We start from the raw sequence: 22,767 nt of genomic DNA on the forward strand, positions 1-22,767 counted from the left end.
ATATAGTAATTAACAAAATATTTCAAAAGTAACTAATCTCAAGGTTGTTAAATTTGAAAGTGTTGCCATCTTCTTAAAAAATATTGCCTACTCTTAAAATTTATACTTATAAAATCAAATTGAATTTAAATGAGGTGCCTAGGTATATGTGTTTAACAAAGCTGTAGCATAATTAGACAGCTGAATTGTCATGGAAAATGTAAGAAAAGTGAAGAAATGTGTAAAAATTTAGAAGGCTGGTGGGGAGGGTCTGATCGTCTTAAATTCTACCACTGAGCTAAATAGTCATCGTGGTTAGGCTCAATATATAGTAGAAGAGCCAGTATATACATTAACCCAAAATATAAATGCTAGTCATTTACAATATGGAAAAACGGTTATGAGATGGAACATAGTTACCGAACCTTGGACATAAATGAAAATCTTTTTTTATCAAATTGTTTTCCATACATTAGTTAGATGCCAAGAATCCTTGAGTACTCCAAATTCATTTGAATTACAAACATCCTTAATAACTGACAAATTTACATTTGTCTACAAAGTCATTCTTTGCATTGTCTGCAGAATTTGGCTAACTCCTTAAGGAGTTTATTGACTGATATTGCCAACCATTTAGGGTAAGAAACTTTCACACTATGTTTGGTTGAAGGAGAGGTCAATATTATTGAGCTTTCAAGTCTTCAGTCAACTCTGTGGGACTTCTTGTTTACCTTTCAGAGAAAATTTCATAATGGCACCTCCAACATCTTTCTGCGCTTGATTAAAAAAACATTCCATATCATTTTCTAATTCAATATGATTTCCATTGTTATACTAAATACTATCAAGTAAAAGATTTCTTATGCTTGGGCCATGAACAAAATGCCTGTGTTTCTGTAATAAAGGGCTGGGGAAAATAGGGTTGTTCAATCAGCTCTATTTTTGGTGAGGGAATTATGCTCTTGCAACCTTGTGAAAATGAAGAGATCTGTGGACCACATCATTCCCTCGAGTCACTTTAAACATGTACTCATATAAAGATACAGACTTCTAATTTTTAAGTCTTTATTGTGAACCCACAATGGCTCCAGGGTGATATAACGAAGGACATTGAATATACAATTGACACATTTTACCCTTGTGGTTTTTTCAGAAGTTCATAAATAAAAGTTTGAACCCCCATTGTAACTCTGTCCTGGGTTCTACGAGTCATATGTGATGTCATAAAGTATATCATTATAGTTATTGTGTCAATTTAAATTCTTATTCAAATTAACCAAAAGTCTAAGATATTTTTAAAATATTTCATATAGGGTATAACCTGCAATCTATAGTTTTTTCATGTCTGCTTGGAACAGTTACTCACATTTGGTGGTGGTGGTGGTGGTGGGGGGGGGATAGGGATGGAAGGCTGTGCTCATGCATAAATGTATGGATATATATTGTTTGTAATACACATTAAAATACAGCATTTCCCATAAAAATCAAGAACTTTTCGAAGATACTTGCCCAGTTCTTCCATAAAAGAACTCCAATGAAGAAATTTTTAATAGCTAATAAAGGTATAAAGACCAGACAGAAATTTAGGGTCGGTGGTCAAAATATGAGGTACCTAGCCTGGTTAGTGGAAATGCAGGTAATGTTAATCTCTTTGGAAGTCCGATATGAAACATCTACAAATGTACATTTCTGCACACTGTATGTCTATTATATCATGATTTCCCTGATTAGATGAAGAAGTGCCATTTTCTGATATTGACATATACTTCAGTTTATATGCATGCCTGACATCTTCAAAAAGGTGGCAACACACATACATTTCCTTTGGTTATTGATTGAATCATATCAAGTGAAAATTAATAGTTTTCTGCTTTGAACTATTAATATTGAGAAGATACATGAGGGTGGATCACCTTAAAAATATATATAGCTATACCTTCACAATAGGTTTGTAAGCATTTTGTACATACACACATGTGTAATTTTAAATAGAAATCTGTAAGGGCCGGTTCCTAATTCTACTTTTAATATAAAAGTTGAAGAGCATTTCCATGTTGAATGTTCAAGGATTTTTTTCTATTAAAAGTTAACAATCATCTCTGTTAACTTTAGGACACATTCTATGTCCATGTTCAGATCACCGTGACAACAAAAAAATCAGGCAGATTTGCTGATTAGATCAATATGTCCCAGTACGAAACTTTAAAACAAGTCCAGAGAGCCCTTGAGGGAGATTTAACAAGGTAGAGGCTAATAGACAGAAATCAATTAGTCTTCATTTGAAGACACTCCATAACTGCCTAAGGTGTGAACTAAGGATATGGTTCAAATTCTATTTAACATTACGTTTGAACACAAAGAATATAATATTGTCTTTTATATCTATACAAAACATTTGCTATTCACATTCCATTCATATCCAGTGAAAGTATGAGATGGGATACAAAGAAACTCTAGAACTCTATTTTCCATGCTCTTCTAATGAAGACATAATTAAGAATGGAAAAGTCTTCAGACAGAAATGTAAATTCTACACTTTTTTCACCCATGCTCATTGAATTGCAACAAGAGTACCGCAAACGGTACATAATACGCCCGTGAAATGCTTACATAGGGTGTTTTTCTTGTGCTATAATTTGTGTAACTTTGCTTCAGGTAGTATCAGCCATCATGAGGCTGTGACAAACTTTCATATGAACAAAGGGTCTTAGCTTAAAAATCGAGATTTCCTCAAAATGGACCAAGTTCAACAACCTGTAATTTTCTCAAAAATTGTAGAAAATCAAAATCCATCCCACATGCACATCTTCAATACCCATACAAACACTCCTGGCACAAAATAAGAAGGTCCTCACTTGAAAACTGTGGGAGGAGTAGGGTGGAAAAATTATGTACCCTCCATAGAATATTAATTTCCAAATAGACTAAGTTCAACAACCTGTAATTTTCTCAAAAATTGTAGAAAATCAAAATTCATCCCACATGCACATCTTCAATACCCATATAAACACTCCACAAAATAAGAAGGCTCTCACTTGAAAACTGTGGGAGGAGAAGGGCGGACAAATTATGTACCCTCCATATAATAATTATTTCCAAATAAAGGGGCAAAACTCCTGGAAAAATTGCAGTATGATCTAGAGTGACCCACAAAGAAGCTACACAGCAAGTTTCAGCATGATATGTGAAAGGGAAATGAAATTATAAAGAGAAAACCCCGAACGGATGGACAGACACACAGACGGACGTACAGACATCACTGTACCATAATACGTCCCATCTAAAGACGGACGTATAATAGAAAACCCTCTTTTTTGGGAACTATTGCATTAATCATCAAGTGCAAATATCTGCTTATACCACTATGAGTCTAAGATATATGAAATATCTTTTACCCATAAAACTTTCTGACTTGTGCAAGGCACATATAAGCACTACAATTTTGAGATTTCTGTCAACATTTTATGTTAGTTTCCCTACTCTATAGGTGCAGTGAAAATCTTGTGCAAACACCATGACCTGTCAAATTGAAACTTTTCTGGCATTCTTTGGGCTCAATTTAGGAAGCTTTTAAAAGTTATGTAAGTAAATTGAGTCACTCTGGTCCATCATGTTGACTGTTATGAAGATAAAGTACATACTCTTAAGACAAAAGCACCTCTTACAACTGTATCAGACTTTTGTTAGTCTGTTCTAGTATAGTACCTCTTCAACTTAAAAAATATGGATGCCTACTGATAAGAAAACCTATCATTTCTCAATGATGGCAATAAAAAAGGTGATCAAGCCCACTTCAGTGTGAAATCAATTTGGACGCCTAAGTCTGGCACAAAGTCTTTCTGCTGCATTATAGAAGGATTACTTATGATATTGTGTAAATGCTCTGACCTTCAGAATTGAATAATTGTAATTGTTGAATCTGCAATTATTCCTTTACATTTGGATATCAAGAAAACCTATTTATAAGCTTAACTGTGTTTAAAACCATTTTCCCTCTTCTCTTTTTCATGAAAAAAAAAGTGAAATCAAATTCATCCCAACTTGACAAATTAACAATCATTGGGTCAACAAGACAGTCTGCAATAACAACCAAACAATTTCTGGAACCAAAATTCATGGCAAATTCACAGAAATGATAAAACCACCATAGAAATTCTTATCAATCACTCAGTAATTATCACAAAATACCATGTCAATTCACGATATTGATAGGTCAGGTAGAATCCACACAAAGAGAGATCAAATCCCCCCCAAAATTGACACAAACATACACCTGCACATCTCTAGAGGAGGTATTCCACATGATTTGTGGCTGTTTGTTATGCATTTTCACTGCAATTAATACCTATCCCTTTAAACGGGGCATCTCAACAAAGATGGGAACTCTGCTGTACAATAATTCCACAATCCCCATCCATAATAAGCACCCACCAGAAGTTTTTTGGTGTATGCACATATTCTGGTTTATGCACAGCTACGTTTTTAATCAGTTTAATATGCATCTTGGAAATTCTATTTTTAAAAATCCTCCTTTCCTTTTTTCAATGTTCAATATAAAACGGAATAAAATCTTGAAAAAGAATTAAAACCTTTAGGCTGATATTAACTTAATAAGAAACTACAGAATTTCTTTTTCAAAGGAAACCAGAAAGTTGGGGTGACCTGCTAAATGTGATCTGTATTTGCCTATTTACTAGAGTAATAAATGACGATTTTATCCTGTATATATCTGTTTGTGTATCCCAGTACAAAGACACAAGGAAAATAAATGTGTTCTATTGTAAGCATTGAGATCTCTTGTCCACAGGTTTCCAAGATTCTTTGAGAATCCTCCGTGATAAATGGCCTTACTTATGGCCCACGATCAAATACCTTGTAAGTTGCTTCAATACACTACCACTTAGCAGCTTATCAAATTCATATAAACCTGCAACATATTGAAATAATGGCATTATATTGTCCAGATCTTTGTCATGTCTACCATTTGTGGGTTTCTCCAATGATATCTACCAAGATCAACCTAAACAGACCACAAGGCTGAATTATCTACTTCAGTTTCAACATTGGACAAACAAACTGCATAATCATGACATTATTATGGATAAGAAACCATTTAGGTACTGAAGGAATGTCAAATCAACATGGACACTTTAAAATCCCCTTCTTTCATGGACTCGTCATATTTTGACAATTCAATCCTTGGCATAACATTCATGGAAAGAAACAAATATTTCAATAATAAGAAAAAAGTTTTTTTTAAAAAGAACAACCTTTTGCATGTTACACTATTTTTCTGCACACAGTGAATTATAACCCACTATATTACTTTTACATGGAAATACAATATTAAAACAATTGGTACAGTTCAGCTCCTTGTTCTTCTCCACTGATATATTGATATTTTGCATGAACTAGAGGTGCAACTATTACCTAGCTCACAATACTTTGACTTTAATTCAAACACCGTCCTTTAAAGCACTATGTAATTCTTCTAGATGAATAAATCCTTTCAATATATTACACCCAGAGGTACGCAATACATATACTACACCCAGAGGTACGCAATACATATATTACACCCAGAGGTACGCAATACATATATTACACCCAGAGGTACGCAATACATATATTACACCCAGAGGTACGCAATACATACACAGTTAAACTTCGGTATCTTGATATCTCATGTGTTACACTCCGGATATGTCGAAGTGAGTTGTAAGTCCTAACTGCATTTTCTTATGGTATTTGACCCGCAATATCTTGAACTCTCGGATATCTCAATTTTTTCTCTCTCGGCAACATCAAGTTTGAGATAACAAGGTTTGACGTCAGTTGTTTAGCTACACAATATCTTTTTTTATGACAATGCAGATTTTGCAAATCATGCCATTTACCTTTCAAGTTTAGTTCTAGAAAAAAGTTTGAAAGTCATCAAGTGGCCTTTATTTCATAAAATGTAAATTTCACACATGTCCCTCAACTGATCTATTGATTGATTGCTTGTATATTGTTTAAGAATTTTTTCATTCATATGGAGACTTCGCCATTACCGGTGAAGGGCTGCAAAATTTAGGCCTATGCTCAGCACTTCAGGCTTTTGAGCAGGGAGGGATCTTTATCGTGCTACACCTGCTGTGACATGGGACCTTGGTTTCTGCAGTCTCATCCGAAGGACCGCCACATTTAGTTGCCTCTTACGACAAGCAAGCGGGTACTGAGGCCCTATTCCAACCCGGATCCCCATGGGATTCAACTGATCTAAATGTTTTCTTTAGCAAGAATCAAGAATCCTTCCTTGCACTAGTTTTTCCATCATATATAGATCAACCTAATTTTGGCCAAAATTCCTGTTGTATCTTTGAGCATGCCTAGTTTCAACATAATCAGTTTGCCCAAGAGGTGATTAATAAAAGTTTACACAATAGATTCTATTAAAAGAGAAAGTATTTTGATGTTGAATATACAAGAAAATGTGTTATTAGAATATTAAAATTGAAATGACTAGAATCACTGGAGCAGAATATTTTTGTTTCTAGGTAGATGCCTCCAAGATATTTAAGAAATTTCATTTTTAAAAATGCGCGAGTGCATGAATTGTGACGCTTTATGCCAGCATACTTCATGAAGCACATCAGCGCTTCATGAAACATATACTGGCGTGAAGCGAAAATATTCATATCTAGTGATCAGTCATCCAAAAAATTACTGTTAAACACCACTCTGATTCTACACAGGTTTTCTGATGTTGATATCAAAAAGATGCTGGAGTTCCTCATTGACAATATCTCTGTAGTCTTTGGTGATCAGGTCTTTCAATAGTCTGTTGGAATTCCCATGGGCATGAATTGTGCTCCTTTATTAGCTGACCTGTTTTTATATTCTTACAAGGCAGAATTTATTCAAAAGAAAGAATGAGAAGAGAAAATCTCTTCTTGTGGCCTTCAACTCGAAATTTAGATATATCAATCACATTTTATCTATTAATAATACCCATTTTCACTCAAGTGTCAATTCGATACATATCCCAGTGAACTCAAAATAAAAGACACCACTGAATCTTCAACATCTATTTCATACCTGGATATTTTATTGAACACAGATTTTAAAGGCAAACTAACAACTCGACTCAACAAACGGGATGACTACAGCTTCTCCATTATCAACTTCCCTTATCTATGTAGCAATATATATACCATTATCACCTGAACATCGTGTTTATGTCTCTCTACTGATTCGATATGCAAGAGCATGTTTCGCATGATTAGTTTTTAACTCAAGTCAGGCTAATGACAAATAAGTTGATGTTACAGGGGTTTCAACAGTTTCATTTAAAGTTCTATGTGGTTAAAAATGGTGTGTGTGTGTATGTGTGTGTGTGTGTGTGGGAGGGGGGGTTGTTATCACCTCCAGATGCCTTGAAGATATATCTAGGTTGATATAAAGCATACACCATCTAAACACATCCCAGGATGGTCCACCTTCTGTGTGGGTTAACCATCAATTCAAACAGACTAACTACGTGACAATGCATTTCCAAGTGTATAACATTAATTCCTACTTAGCAGGTAATCTAGAAACAATGTCTACACATAATCGAAAGAGACCACCATCACAATACCATTTCATGCTCATCAAAATGCAATTCTAATATGGATTTGTACAACTATTCACAAAGTCTATTCAAGAAATAGAATGGCACACATACACATCGAATACATTTTAATTTTATTTGCTTTCAGTTAATTGAAAAATCAACTAAAGCCATTAGGAAGAATGTTCCCATTAACTATAAAAACAATGATGTTAGAAAGGCAAAACACATCTACTAACTCACCAAAATCTAAGTCTTTCAGTGTCTTTTTCAGCTTCCTGCCCATCTGAGAGCTTGTGTCCGATGCTGTTGAATCTGTGGAACCAACTTCCCACTTTCTCTCCCTTTCTTCCTGGTTTAAATGCGTAGCTCTGACTGGATATGGCTCATGGTGGTAAGAGTCACGGGCCCTTGGTACGGTCACACTAACATGCGTTAAATGATTTGGATTCCCTGGCCTACCCCACCTGACATCATCATATGCTGTTAAATTATCATTTAAAAACCTAATATTTGTCTCTCTAATAGCCCTGGAATCTGTCAGTGTATCCTGGTTTATTACTGAAGGGTCGTGATCCAAAGAATTCAAATCATTGGTCACCCCTGTGGCACCGATCAAGTCCCCATAAATTCCATCTGCATTTTCTAAACACTTTGGACTGGAATCTCTAGTCTGTTCACTTTTGCTTGCTTTAAATTTCCTATCACGTCCTCCATTGGATAAAGTGTCTGTGTTAGACTTTCCCGACTTTCCATGGGTGGTCCCTTTGCCATCATTTTTATCCATTCTACTCCTGGCACCAGCCCCATCCATCTCTTGGTACTTGTCTTCTGAAAGAAGAAAATATCAATGGCTTTTGAAGACAGCTATTTAAAAGTCTAGAAAATTACCTTGAATTTAAATGCATATTAACAAATAACAAGCCAAAGATCACATAAGCTAACCTGAATAACTTGGTTTATATTTTTTTTTACTAAGAAATCTATAATACATGTACTAAAAACAGAAAGCAGGTGTTGTTTTTTAAACAATTCACTGATGCTATGAAGTATATATATATATCATGTTTCTGTGTTTGGTTGTCAATCTGTATATTATGGTATTACTCAATCCTCAATTATTCTGTTTCCTTGAAAACAATGTGAACTTGGATTATCTTTTTTAACAAACTTCGCACACAAGTAAATTTTCAGTATAAATCCCCCAATGTATGACAAGAGCAATAGGTATCGACATTTAATGTTATGCTGAAAATACCCTTAAATGCAATACAAAGCAGGATATTTTTTGTGATTTTCTCCACTTTCTACAACACCATAACACACTCCAGGATATCACAGACAAAGGTTAAATTGAAACGCAAACGTTATCCCAATTTCAAAGTAAAAAATTAATCTGTTTCACGAAAAAAAATTACATCATTGAAGATTTGAATGTATTAATTTCACTTTCATATTTATCTCATTCCGTCCACAAGCATCTAATGTTACATGTGAGGCAATTCTAATAAATACATAATTTTAAAATGATCGCACCAGCATGGCTTGAATCTAGTATACCTAATTGCAATCCCCTATTGGGCCTCCATGCTTAACCAAGAATCGTAATTTGCCAACTAAGTTTGCAAATCATTTTGACAATTGATAGTGATGCTGGAGTTTACCCCTATTGTCTGTCTGTGACCCACCCTGATCCCAATTGACTATATTTGAACAGAACAACCACTACACTGCATGTGAAGAGGTTACAGATTGTACTTATAGCCTTTTAGTTCTGGAGAAAAGGGTTATAACAAGAGTTGTCACAAGACAACATAGCTCACTAGGAAGTGTGACTCTATTTACACTATCCCCCCCTGGTCCAAAAGGTTAAAGTTTCTGAAAAGTATGTGCAAGTTTGACGTAAAGATCACTTAAAAGGTCACAAGTCTTGATACCAAATGAAAGGCCTGGTCATGAGGAATCTATATGTGAAATATCAAAGCCCTATCCCTCCTTGGTTTCAAGGTTAAGTGATGCTGACAACAAGATCATGACAATAGCTCTCTGGCATTCGTCCCAGCGAACTAAAAACTATATTGTAATGTGAGGCTTAAAATTAGGATTATATCTGAACCAACTTAAATATGCACCATACATTATTAAGTTTCAATGTAAATTTTGTCATATCTAGTCTCAAGGTCAACAAATACATATACATGTAATATCTTTCCATTGGATGGGCTATGTTCCCTCCTTTGCAAAAATTTTAATCCCTAAAGATCATAATCAATTGATCTATGCAATACATGTATTAAACTGCAAAATACAAATATTTTATAAATTTATTATACCATAGCAGGCTACACCTAACTCCCCTCTTGTCTGACATTATTCCATCAATTTTTGACTATTCTGGCTCAATGTTGCATTAATTTGGCCAAATTTACCATTACCAGCTACTTAAAATAATGGATGACAACCTTTTACTATTTCCAAGATTACATAACATATGCAGTTAATCTCCATGAAAAGCAATTTCTCTGTATTAAGTCAATCTATCTATCCGTCAGGATATAGGATCATCTATTTCCGATTGTCGCAGCCAGGAACATTGCATGTCCTTGGTCTATTACTTGCAAAGCTGTTTAATTTCTCCCCATATCTAGGTAAATGGCAGTTGATAATAAATCAGAATCACAAAAAATTAAAACAGAATAGGAAGTCTGAGCATCGAGTCATGAAAAACAAATTGGTAACTCTTCCTACAAACTCTAATTACGCCAGTTATCAAACCAGCAAATCATCTTATGGAATAAAGTTCCCTAAGATCCAATGCATTTAAAGTTACACAACAAATAATGTTTTTTCTGGTACAGTTTGTAAATGCATTTCACAATAAATAATTTTGCATCCTTTACTGATACCATTAAATTCACTAGTCCTCACACCAAGATCATCTAACACTTGGACACTTGCTCAAACAAAGTGATATACACAGTATATGTCTTCATTATAATACTTCACGTCAGACATTTCATGTGGCAAAATAGCCACAAATTAAAAGACAAAATTTTTGAATTTGACATTTCAAACACGAGTTTGTCCTGGTAGACCATTTCACTCACATCCAGACAACACCAATTTTTAAATACAGTGCCAAATTTAAACCATGGTTGTGGACTCGGGCCAACTCATTATGGGTTATTTATTGTCCTAACACATTATATGGCAAGGGACCTTGCAGGTATTTATCGTCTCATTCAAAAGACTTTCACTTCTGATGCAAAACACAGGCTAGTTCCACCTGGTCAAGATTCGCACAAAGCCATGTAACCTCTTATCATTTGTAGTGTGTTCGTTTGATCAGCATCCCAAGATAATTGGGTGTTCTCTTAAAGCACTACAAACAAATATACTTCCATGTGAATTAGTTGACTCCGATTGGTTGAGAAAAATTTTATGAAAAATTCTCCTCCCACTGGCCTTTAGTGTGATAGAGGTAACAACCGCTAATATTACTAGACAACGGGTGGTATTACTATCAAAATAATACAGGTATGTGAGAGAGTAACATTCGAAATTGCCAAACTGAGAAAACCATTGTTGACATGAGGCAAAGCTGAGGTTGACAATGGTTTTTCAAGGGATGACAATTTCCAATGTTACCCTCCAAGCAATAGTTACGATGGTGAACCGCACATACATGAATTCTGTGCAGTCAACATATATTGGTAATACCCATTGTCAAGTAATGTTGATTGTTCTTGGGTTCTATCATGCTGGAGAGTGGGATTTTATCCCTCAGAGGGTGATAGCATTTTTTATCAAATGTGTCTCAACTCATCAGTCAACTAATTTACATGAAAGTATAATGTAAAAAGAATTTAAACTGTGCAGAATTTAGATGTGTACAGTTCACCATAAAAAACAAATGACACTTCAAAGTTTGCCAACTGTATTAGATTATAGCATTCAGTAATGATATGTTGATGGTGCTACAGTTCGGGCAAGCACAGGTATACATACATAAGAGGACCTAGAATTCTTTCCCACGGGAGAGAGAGCTGGAAATGCATACAAATCGGCAAATATAATAACTATTTCCTACAAGAAGTCGAGTTAGGGGATTGGAACATCAAATCATAACCTTTAAAATACTGAATAATTTAATGATGTTTCAAGTTTGCTACCTGTTAGATCCTCTCACACACCCCCACCCCCCCTTGTTAAGTCAGTAATGATACATTCAGATTCATTCAAAACCCTATGTGATTAAAATCAAACTGATAATGATCATTTGATGTTGTAAAGTTTACAGTTACATCTTTTCATATAAACATAAGTACAAATTCTCTGTCATAGTAAGTTAAGTGGCATGTGGTTGATTTATACCCTGTGCATGCATGCCATGCTAAACTAACCATAAGGCAAGGGGGGTGGGGGGTGGGGTGGGGGGGGGGGGGGGGGGTGGGGGGGGGGGGGTTGAATACTCAACATGAGCAATGACTATTTTTTGATGCGGAAATACCAGAGATTTGAATTTTATTTTTTGTATGTGCACAAAGCATTCTCTTCATTCTGATCAACCATTGCAAGATATATTTTTTGATGTCAAAACATAAATAGAGGATCTTGAACGAGTGCTTATGGCATATGAAATGAGTTACCAGAATTAATATTTCCCGAGCCTTGGCTAGGGAAATATTCAAATCCGGTAACAAATTTCATACGTCATAAGCACAAGTGTAAGATTCTATTTATCACACAACCATCATTTATAAACGCACATTTTAATTAACTGTCTATTTCACAGCCTGAATGTCAAAGAAGTTTTTAGATTTCAATTCAATTGTGACGTCATCGTTTGAAGAATTCAAACTTAAAATCATTTTCACTTCAAAAAAGACACAAAATCCTCCTGGAACAACCTTGGTGACAAAACAAAGTCTTCTACCGTCAATGTTAACAATTTCAAAGGATGACATGTTGTTTTGTTTATGTGGTGCATGAATGATTGACCTACCTAATTTGCATAGTTATGAACCTGTGCTACGAGTTCATATCGTTTTTCCGAACCTGTGTTATGAACCTGGGAAAAAAACTGTTGTGTGATAAACAATGATTCACGATTTCAAAATATATCGTTATGCCCCAGCCATGATCGATATTACAATTTGTTTTGCATTAGACCTAATGTGGTACACTGCATTGTGCATGGAACCACATGACAAGGATAAAATCGAGATAACCTATATGAATTCATAATTTCAGGTCAATGAGACGTGCCTTTGCAAAATCAAAACAGACAATTGTTAGAATTACGGTAGCTTTTTTCTGATGCTGAAAATTTATTGGATGTATGTGTGGACTACAATTTTTTCTGTTCTAATCCTTAGAGCCTGCTGTGCTCACTATCATAACTATTGCATGCAAGTGAGGGTAACATTGGAAATTGACACCCTTCGAAAAAACATTGTTCACCTCTGCTTTGCTTCGGTTGACAATGATTTTCTTGGGTTGATAATTTCCAAAATTACCCTCTCTTACTTGCAAAATTAATATACTATTCAAAATAGATAACACCATATATAAAGAAAGGGACCATTTTAGCCTAAAATCATGAACAAAGATTCTTTAAAAGTGAAACAAATTTATCATGGAAGCAACATTTTTGATTTCTTACCTATTCTAGAAATTTTCCTGCTGTTAGGGTATGATTTATTCCTAACATTTGAAGCCCAGCCATGTCTGTCAACAAATGCCTGAAAAGAGATGAACATAAAAAATAGACATATAGCTCTGACAGAAGGGGGAAAAAACCTGGGAAAAAAGGTGTAAATCAATGATGATGAAATCAACATTGAAAAGACAAATTCTTCGAAGACATGCAAATAATTCAATGTCAATGAACTTGATATCTTACATCCTGCTGTAGGGGTGATCTAGAGTGGAAAAAATGTAAATAACCAGGAATATAGTTTCAGGATCCCCCCCCAAAAAAAAATAACAACATACTTTAGTTGTTTCTGAATTCCAGTTAATATTCCTGTTTGTTTGACCCTCGAATGGATCTGTTGCCTTCAGCCTACAGCTTCTGGCATAACAGATCCGTTGTCTAGTCAAACAAAACAGCTGTTGTCCAAGGACACAGTCTATAACTGTTTTGTTATACACATTCATTTCATAACTTGTTTTTACTAAATGCACATTGTTTGTCGACTTTGAAATATTTCCACAGGAGGTCATTGCATGGTATAGCGGACCAAGCTAGCGAGGTCTGCTTCTTCGCAATGACCAAAAAGCAAGTATATTTTCCAATATAATCTATAGGAAAAAAACTCAAAATAAATACTAATGAGCTTTATTTGGCCCTGTGAAATTCAACATTTTTATCATATAAAATATTTAGAAGGCATCATGATGTAAAATTATGACACGATTTTCACAGTAGTTTGTACATTACAACATCCTAACGTACATCAATATATCCATTTTGTCAAATTGCATTCAAAACAGACAAATTACAATATTGTTCAAAATAGTGAGGCAATTTTTAAACTTGCTTATTGATAGAATTGTTATTGATACTAATATACATAATTTATTTTTTGATCGATGGATGTGCTCGTATTCACATTCTTTGTAAGTTATATCAAAATGTGGTAGTTTTTGGGCATAAAACTAACTTTACAAATGTGCATGCCCGAAAGAAATAAAAGCTTTATTGTCAATAAGAGTATGAAATTTTCACTAGCAGGTATTTGTTAGAAATGAAAATTAACAAGGTCATTTAAAGCATGAAGTGAACCTAGTCCAAATTTGCCCGGTACTTGGGAGTGGGTCATTGCTTTGGTTAACTTTGGCTTAGAGGTATCCATTACGTGTAATCAATGTAATTTAATGTCCAAAGTCTAGAACTGCATTGTTCAATGAAAGTAAGACCTAGTGAATTCAGCAAACTAAGGAAATGGACATACACTCTAATTTGATCAGAGTAAAAAGTATTGGCTGCACTCTGCATGTGATGCACACTTTTCAATGCATGGTGGCACTATCAGTCACATTGTGTGAGAGACAACATTCCTGGATGAAGCTGTGACATGAAGCCCAGAATGATACATTGTTTGGCATTCAATGAGAATGGAAAGGAGAAAGGAAAGCAGAACTGATAGATTCCACTTGGGACTTATTGATCTGTCCAAGCAGACACTGCTGATAAAAGGTATCAGCACCTCCTATTCCAGCGTAAAAACAGATCATCCACCATCGGGTGACATTTGCGGCTGCAGCTTGGATCAGCTTACAACATCCTTACTGATCTAATCTGCCATACTGTTATCTTCAAATTATCAATAGCATGAGAATGGGAAAGACAGAGATCCCCTACAACAGGAGAAGCCTAGAGCAACCCTTCATAAACCACTACAGAGCAGTGCACAGCAGGCAACATTGTTTCATTAAAAATAATTTTACCGAACACAAATAGAAATAAGAAAAGGGGGAAAAAAGAAAAGAATTGAAATTTTGACTATTGCCAATTGTTTGTTTTCAAGAAATATTAAATCAGACTGGAGTTTGATTGCACTGTGTACAATCTAACAGACTTTATTCAAAGTCAGAGTAGAGTATAGCAACAAAAAATCTAAATTGAAATGACATCAAATTAATTTTGATTACATTCAGAACCATTCAAATCACAAAAAGTCTGCAAACTATAAAAAAAAAATAAGATTACTAGATCCAACAGCTACAAAACACTAAGCGGTCTGTCTATACAACCACAGGCCTAGTTTTCCATTCCTTGATTATTTTATACTTTCTGACATCAAAAAGTGATTTAATTAATGAAACAGTTCTGTGGACTTGAAAGAAGAAATGTCTTGCATGTATCTCGTAATATTGAGACACACAGTTCTTTTTGTGCTAAAGAGTACACAAGTCAATTAAACCAAACAGCTGGAGGAAAAGCAGTATGGATGGAACTGTGGAAGTTGAAATCCCTCTATCTGTCACGAAAATATTGATCTAAATACTGTGTATCAATAATCGTAAAAGTAAATGATTAGGAATGCGGAAAGTTTTTTCATAAAATTTTCTTCAGAGATAGATAGCATTTACAATCTTTAAATAAAATACCACTGAACACATAATCTTTGTCTTTTTACCTTCAATTATTTGAAGATTGACTTTAAGAGTATTCAAAACTTTTCAAGCAAGTCAATAATTAGATCCCACGGAAAACAAATTTCATTCAAGCCCTCTGCCGCATTGCCCTGCTGGCCAATCATCAGGTATTATGTCTTATCCTTGATCTCAATCATTTGGACAAACATTTTTTTCCTTGGACAAAAATTCTTTCTATTGATTTTTTCAAATTTATCACCCAGTAGGTTTAAATACACTAAAAAACATATAGCAAGTATACACATAAATTAAGCTAAAGAATCCCAAAGTTCAGAAGAATTCCTCCATAACCTGGCACCCTGAAATGGACTCCTCTAAATCTATGTATCACCTTCAATCCTGAAGACTTCGACATTTTTACTGAACCTACTGCAATGGCAAAACAAGTGGCTCAACCTTTTACATTCTTTCACATAACTTGTCAAAATCTATTTTATGTTCCCATTCTTCACTAGATCCAGTCCTAATTCTACCTTTACAAATTTCCCAGTACCCTGACACAATCAAACCCCTGCAAAGGGTAACATTTTGAACAGAGCATCCACAAAATGGAGTATTTTCTCTCAACATTGCATTTCATATAAAATATAACATCCAACTTGATGTGCAATATTTTGTTGTTAAAAAAGCATTTTCATACACAGAAAAACATAAGTATAATCGTGTTTCTATCCTCTCAAACTCTGCGCCATTCAATTCAGACATACATGTGTCCCCTTCCTTCAGAGTATGTCTTACTCCCCTTCACAGGTGTCAAAGTCGTCATACATGTTCAGGTACTTACTTTAGGTGAGCAAAATAATTTGTTCCTATTCTACCAACAATTATGATATAAAATTTTATTACCTATTAATCCACTATATAAATTGATATTACAATTTTGTTTTCCAACTTTAATCAGCAGAGAAAGGTACACAAAATGAGCAGGGGTGAAACAGTTCATCACGTGACCTACTATTACCCGATCACATGACAAACTGTTTCCCGGTCATGTGACAAACTGTTTCCAGGTCACGTGAGAAACTATTGCCCGATTAGCAGATTCAGTTATAGAACAATTATTTCATGCATATTAGGGAAACAGTCAAAATGGCGAAGAGGAACTCTGACATCAGTTTCCCTGGCTTTCGCCATTGCCGAGGGGCAATAGTTTTGACGTTTCTCTAGTAGGCATGAAATAATTGTTTATTATTCTTTAAAAGCTTATATATGCTAAATTACCGCCTTGAGGTAAAAGAAATCACTTATGTAAGGTGGAGCTCAATAGAATAATGGAAATCGACTGTTTTATAAGTATGGCATAAAATAAGATATTTCCAAATAAAAATATTTTTTGATACTGATGGAGAAAAAAAATCTAATGGGTAACATACAGCTCTTCCCGCCTCTGTTGCATCGTAGGTTACGTTCAAATCAGTCAATGGAGAATAGTCGTTGATGCTGGTCTCGTAAATTTCATTCAGAACAGCCCGGTGCTCACTCTCGCCTAGTCTGTGTTCAATCTTCCGTAACTATGGAAAAAAAGGATAGTCTTAACAATTATCAAATAAATACACTTATAAGGAAGAGAAACATTTATTACATAATATTAAACTGCATTGATACATTCATCAATAATTCATGAGAAATGCACCACTAAAATCATTTTCAATTGGAGTTTGCTGTTTCATTTTCCTAGGGGAGCTCTCAAGTGTCCTGAATACTGAGAATTTTTCTATCTGCCATGATAACTTAATACTGTTTACCTTAAAAAATGAATACAATGCCCATTTCATAGCTTTGCAACACCTGCAATTATTCGATTTTTGTTTAAACACTGCACAAAATCCTAACCTTAACACTTCACTATCGCCTTAATCATCATTTAAGTCAAGAATAAATTTTTATCTCTTCAAAATTCCAATATGTTTTGATTGAATGCTTATAAATTACTAAAGTTAGTACTTATATCGAAGAGGTAAGAAAAGCTATCTATTTAGTCACATACAGAAATTGCAGGTGCCTGGCAACTTAATGTGAATATTTGAGACTTTGGATCTTGGTTTGCCAAGACCAGGTACAAGTTATGTAAAGTTGTCAGATAATTACAAACTGCCATAACCCATGCAAAAAAATTGTACCCGTTTTGATCTTATGATCTCTATTTTTTTCTTTTCTATAGCACTGAATTTTGTTTATTATAATCAGCATTTACATGCTCGATGATGAAACTTGACACGTTGGTAAAAAAAAAACAAACAACCTTGCTGTGACCATGTGAAGGCAAAATCAGAATTCCATGTACATGTATATGGTAGACATGTGCATTCATAAAACCCAAGGTCTGATTCCGATTTGAAAATGAAACTGCAAGACAACGATGAGAATTGTAGAAAATAGAAGTAAAAACTGATGTTAATAATTGCTCTTACTGAAATGTTCTTGTTGAATTCTAGTAATATTAAAAAATATCTGTGCATGTGTTACTTGTAAAACTTCCTCATATCCATAATAGCCTTACACATCAATTGTGTCAGCAATTTTCAATGTTTTAAGGCCCATCATGTGATGTATCTGAAATTGACATGCACTATCTGATATGTCACAGAAAGATGAATATGTAACATGCATATACTACGTCACATTACAAAGCCATACAATTCTGTCACAATACACAAGGTATTATAAAAACTGTAAGATTTCAAGGCATGGTCTAAGCACGGAATGATATTTTTGGGAAATTTAAATCAGTGGTATTGTGTATTATTCATTTTTCTCATGTATACCATGTAGATACAACATAATCTTCAAAAAATAATAATTCAGCACTTATTTCCACATTCTGCTTCAACGTAATGTTTTGAGAGTGTCCTTGTAAATTTAAATATCAGGAAAATTCTGTACATGTCAGCCAAATTCATGTAACAGTCACTGAATAGCCAACGGTTAATTGCTTTATCTAAATGTGATTGGTTACCTTTTGGTTGGCATTGTGATGTCATAAGCAGTCAAAGTTCTATGACAATCGAAACATTGCTTTGCTTTTTCCGTCAAGTCGGAAAAAAGAACCTCGATGTAATACATCACCACCTTATAAGCAGTCAAAGTCCGATGACAATCGAAACATTGCTTTGCTTTTTCCGTCAAGTCGGAAAAAAGAACCTTGATGTAATACATCACCACCTTATACCCGTTACTTTGGGTCACATAACAAGAAAAATGGTGTTGCCCACAATTTGAATTTGTGTGGCACACTCGGTAAACTAATGGAACTGGATATGACTATCTGAACAAGGATACATTTTAAAATTTCATCATACTTCTCATATTTTTGTTTATTTGGTAATCTACCTCATTTGGTTGATCAGTTTTTTAAGGTTGCCATCTTTTGTTTACATATGTTACCACGTGTAAAATTGAAGCAGCTATTTCTTGAATAAATGTTTTCTTCCACTAAAATTGTATGTAAAGCTTCCACTTTAAGATCTTTAATACTAAAGCGAAAAACAAAAATGACAGCATACAGATTGTTGTTTCTGTTGCATTTGTCCCGCGTAGTTCGTACTACACAGGAGGCGATTTACATTTTCACCATAAAAATTGTTCTATTCTGGGGCCTAAATGCAAAGTTTTTTCTCAAATTCATGGAAAAGGCTGAGTGATGTCCTAAGACTGCTTCCAGAACTTTTACTAATTTAGAAGATGATCATGAAATGCAAATATAAGGCAATATCTACATCCAGTAATATCAGCCTTAGACACAAAGGTAATATCAACCTCACAAGTGCAGTCAATACTATCTGTCTTCTGTAGATATTACTTGACAATGGGTCCATAAAACCACATATCGACCTACACTGAACTCCATAATCCTATAATGATAAATTGGTGCTATTCAAAATGTTTAGTTTTTCCATGCTATCATACACACTACCAAAAAAATCTGTGAAGTTTAATTGTAAGAATAAAAGAAAATCTTGTGACCAGTGCCTGGGAAAACATGATCTCTAACCGACTTTTAACGTACAAGATTATGTCAGAAGGACAAAAGTGTGTCAGCTTTAACTTTAAACACCTTTGTTTAACTTGCTCTATTTCAAACATAATATAGTGGTCAATTTTTAACACAAAGATTAACAATATTGCTTTTATTTGTCTTCATTGTTAAATGGCACTAACATTCCATTGCTAAATTTTTAGGGGCGGAGGAAGTAGGAGGCGCAAAATCTTTCTGCTTCAGCTTTCTCTTTTCATATCTAAAGACTACTGAACCTCACTTAATTCTAATGTCTTCATATCCTATATCTTACGGAATAAGCCGTATTCTTGACAAATACCAGTGTCAACCAATTGATGTTTTTTCGATGTTTAAAACCACTTTAACAATAAAAATATATCTACCACACATGCTATAAACATTTATCCCTTACTGTTCTGATTAAAATTCCAAACAGCAAATGCATGGCAAGTAATTCATTGCATGGGGTGATGTATTTTGGTGTTTTTGTCTATTTTATTAATTTTGTCTCCATTTCAATTTGGAGCATATGAGATTTTAATGGCAGCTGACAAAATTTTATAATACTTCATTTGTCTGCGTTGGGTGTACAACAAAACCCTGGGTGCTAGACCTATTGAAAACCAGTGTGTGTATCGTCAAAAGAAGTCCTGGTTTCTCCATATTTAATTTATATTTAACCTTTTAATATTTACCAAATATATCTGAGATCAATTATCATCATTGTAAAGGAACTTTTGAGTTGCTCATTCAATTCAAGCAAAACACATTTGTGCCCAGAAATTAATATCAGACTCACATTATGGGCCAGTAAATGTCCTTTTAGTTAATCTTCCTTATTTTTCCATTAGGAAGTTTCAACATTTTATATTTCTCCACTGTTTCAATGTACATATGTCTCGATAAAGATACCTAGCTTCCAACAAAATAAACAAGGTGGTGCATCCCCTCATATAAGGAATCTGTAAATATAAGTATTAGCTAAATACAAATTTATTAATAAAATACATGGCCTCTAGTGTCTACAAGCTTTTTTTCCCTATCAAGTCCCCTAGTGATCTTGACCTTTTAACCCACAACCAATAGGATTCTTTCTCTCTTGAAAATGAAGCAAAACTTGCGGCCTCTAAAGTGTCTACAAACTTTTCCTATCGAGTCTCCTTGTGACCTAAACCTTTCATCTTTTTGACCCCAAAATCAATATGGTTATTAAATTCTTCTCTTGATAACAAAGCTACATGAGAAATATAAAATCAATCAATCAAACAAGATTTAGCCTCTAGCATATCATTACACCCATACACTCACGTTGAATGGTCTCGTTACTATAGCCCCTCTCGAAACAAATTGCGAGGGAATACTAAAGGAACTTCTTTTTCTTTTAAATATATATAAGGAATAAATAAATGTCTACATGGTGTGTATTATATGGGGGGGGGGGGGGGGGGGGGGGGGGTATCAAAACAATGGAGGAGTGGGGTAATTTCAGCAAGGTTTCTATTGTGTTATACCCCTATAATACAACCAAGCCTTTTATCCCATTAATAAACAAACATGGCAGACTCAATGCAGTTTGGAGGCATTTTGGTAAAAACTATATCAAACTCACTGAATTAACAATGGTGACTATCCTTGTATGACAGTTCCATATATCAATCCTAAAAAGTCATTAGCTGTTGAATTAAACTGTCATTGATTCATTGTTGCTGTTTAAACTGTATGAATTTTTCTTCATGCAGAAATAATAAAAGGGATAAATATTTATAACCCTATAGTTCCATTAATTGTCTTTCCAAATTTAATATCTATATTTCATATGAATCCTTAAACTGTCAATGTGATCTATAAAATTAATACACATGGAGTGTATTATGAACAAATGAAAAATGTCTCCAATAATATATAGTCATGAGAACAATTGTTCAACCACATGTATTGATAACGAAAGATGTACAAAAACCAAGAGCTCTCCTCACAATCAGTGTCTACAAGCTTATTCTATGAAGTCCTATGGTGGCCTTGACCTTTGGATCCCAAAACCAATAGGGTTCCTCCTCTCTTAATGACAAAGCTACATACATGGAGCAAAAACTGTGGCCTGTAGAGCATCGAGCTTTTTTCTATGAAGTCCCATAGTGATCTTGACCTTTGACCCTTTAACTCCAAATCAATAGGGTTCTTAGTATCTTAATAACAAAGCTACCAATGAAGTATCAAATCAATTCAACAACAAAAGTGCCCTATAGAGTGTCTACAACTGGCTACAAGCTCAGTGTTACACACACACACAAAAAAAACCACACTAGCAAACACTGAATTGCGAGGGGATAAAAATGTGTTCTGCCATGTGTGTCTGTCACGGATGATCGAGACAAAATTTCAAGTCAAACCAATAGAAGTTCTAGAAATGTTTTGTTCTATCATTCGTGTTGGCATTAGAAGATGTAAACATTTTTATTCAATCAGTGATGTATCAACAGTGATGAAAGACGTGAACATTTCAACCATTTATGTCAGTAATGGAAGATCTGAATATTTAAACTATTCAACCATGTGTATCACTCATGAAAGTCAAATGTAAAACAATTTCTGCTGAGGCATGCACATTAGCAATATGGAAGACGTAAAATTTCTGTTCAACTAAATGTGTCAGTAATGGAAGACGAAAAGTAACCATTCAACCATTGCAAGAAGAATACATTAAACTGCTGCGTAAATCCAATTAACCCGAAAACAGATTATTAGGCTTAAAGCAAGCAGAAACCATTAAAAGTATATGATAAATATATCATATTTCAAAATGCTTACACCAGTACACAAATTATGCATATTAATTCTCAATAAATAGAGAGTTAGACAATTTACACAAAGAATTAAGTTTAAATTTTTTTAATGATAAGAGCTTTGTTCTTCTAATTGTGTTTATAAATGAGCACAATAGCTTGCACAAAACTCCAAACCGCTGGTGTCCAAGATGTTATAATCAGAGGAATTCTGTTCAAGTTTCTTTAGCACATTATGTGTCTGACAA

General features: G+C 34.4%; 1 protein-coding gene across 1 annotated transcript in view; it reads right to left on the minus strand.

Annotated features, from left to right (window-relative positions):
• Nucleotides 1-22,767, minus strand: part of LOC125679008 (centrosome-associated protein 350-like) — a 91,335-nt gene that overhangs the window by 45,808 nt on the left and 22,760 nt on the right. Inside the window, exons 4-6 of the mRNA XM_056153366.1 lie at nt 17,113-17,250; nt 13,239-13,317; nt 7,817-8,404 (exon numbers count right to left, since the gene is read on the minus strand). Coding sequence (XP_056009341.1) covers nt 7,817-8,404; nt 13,239-13,317; nt 17,113-17,250 — 805 coding nt within the window. The remainder of the gene's footprint in view (nt 1-7,816; nt 8,405-13,238; nt 13,318-17,112; nt 17,251-22,767) is intronic.

This window comes from Ostrea edulis, chromosome 2 (assembly GCF_947568905.1).
Source record: "Ostrea edulis chromosome 2, xbOstEdul1.1, whole genome shotgun sequence".
Taxonomy (NCBI): Eukaryota; Metazoa; Mollusca; class Bivalvia; order Ostreida; family Ostreidae; genus Ostrea; species Ostrea edulis.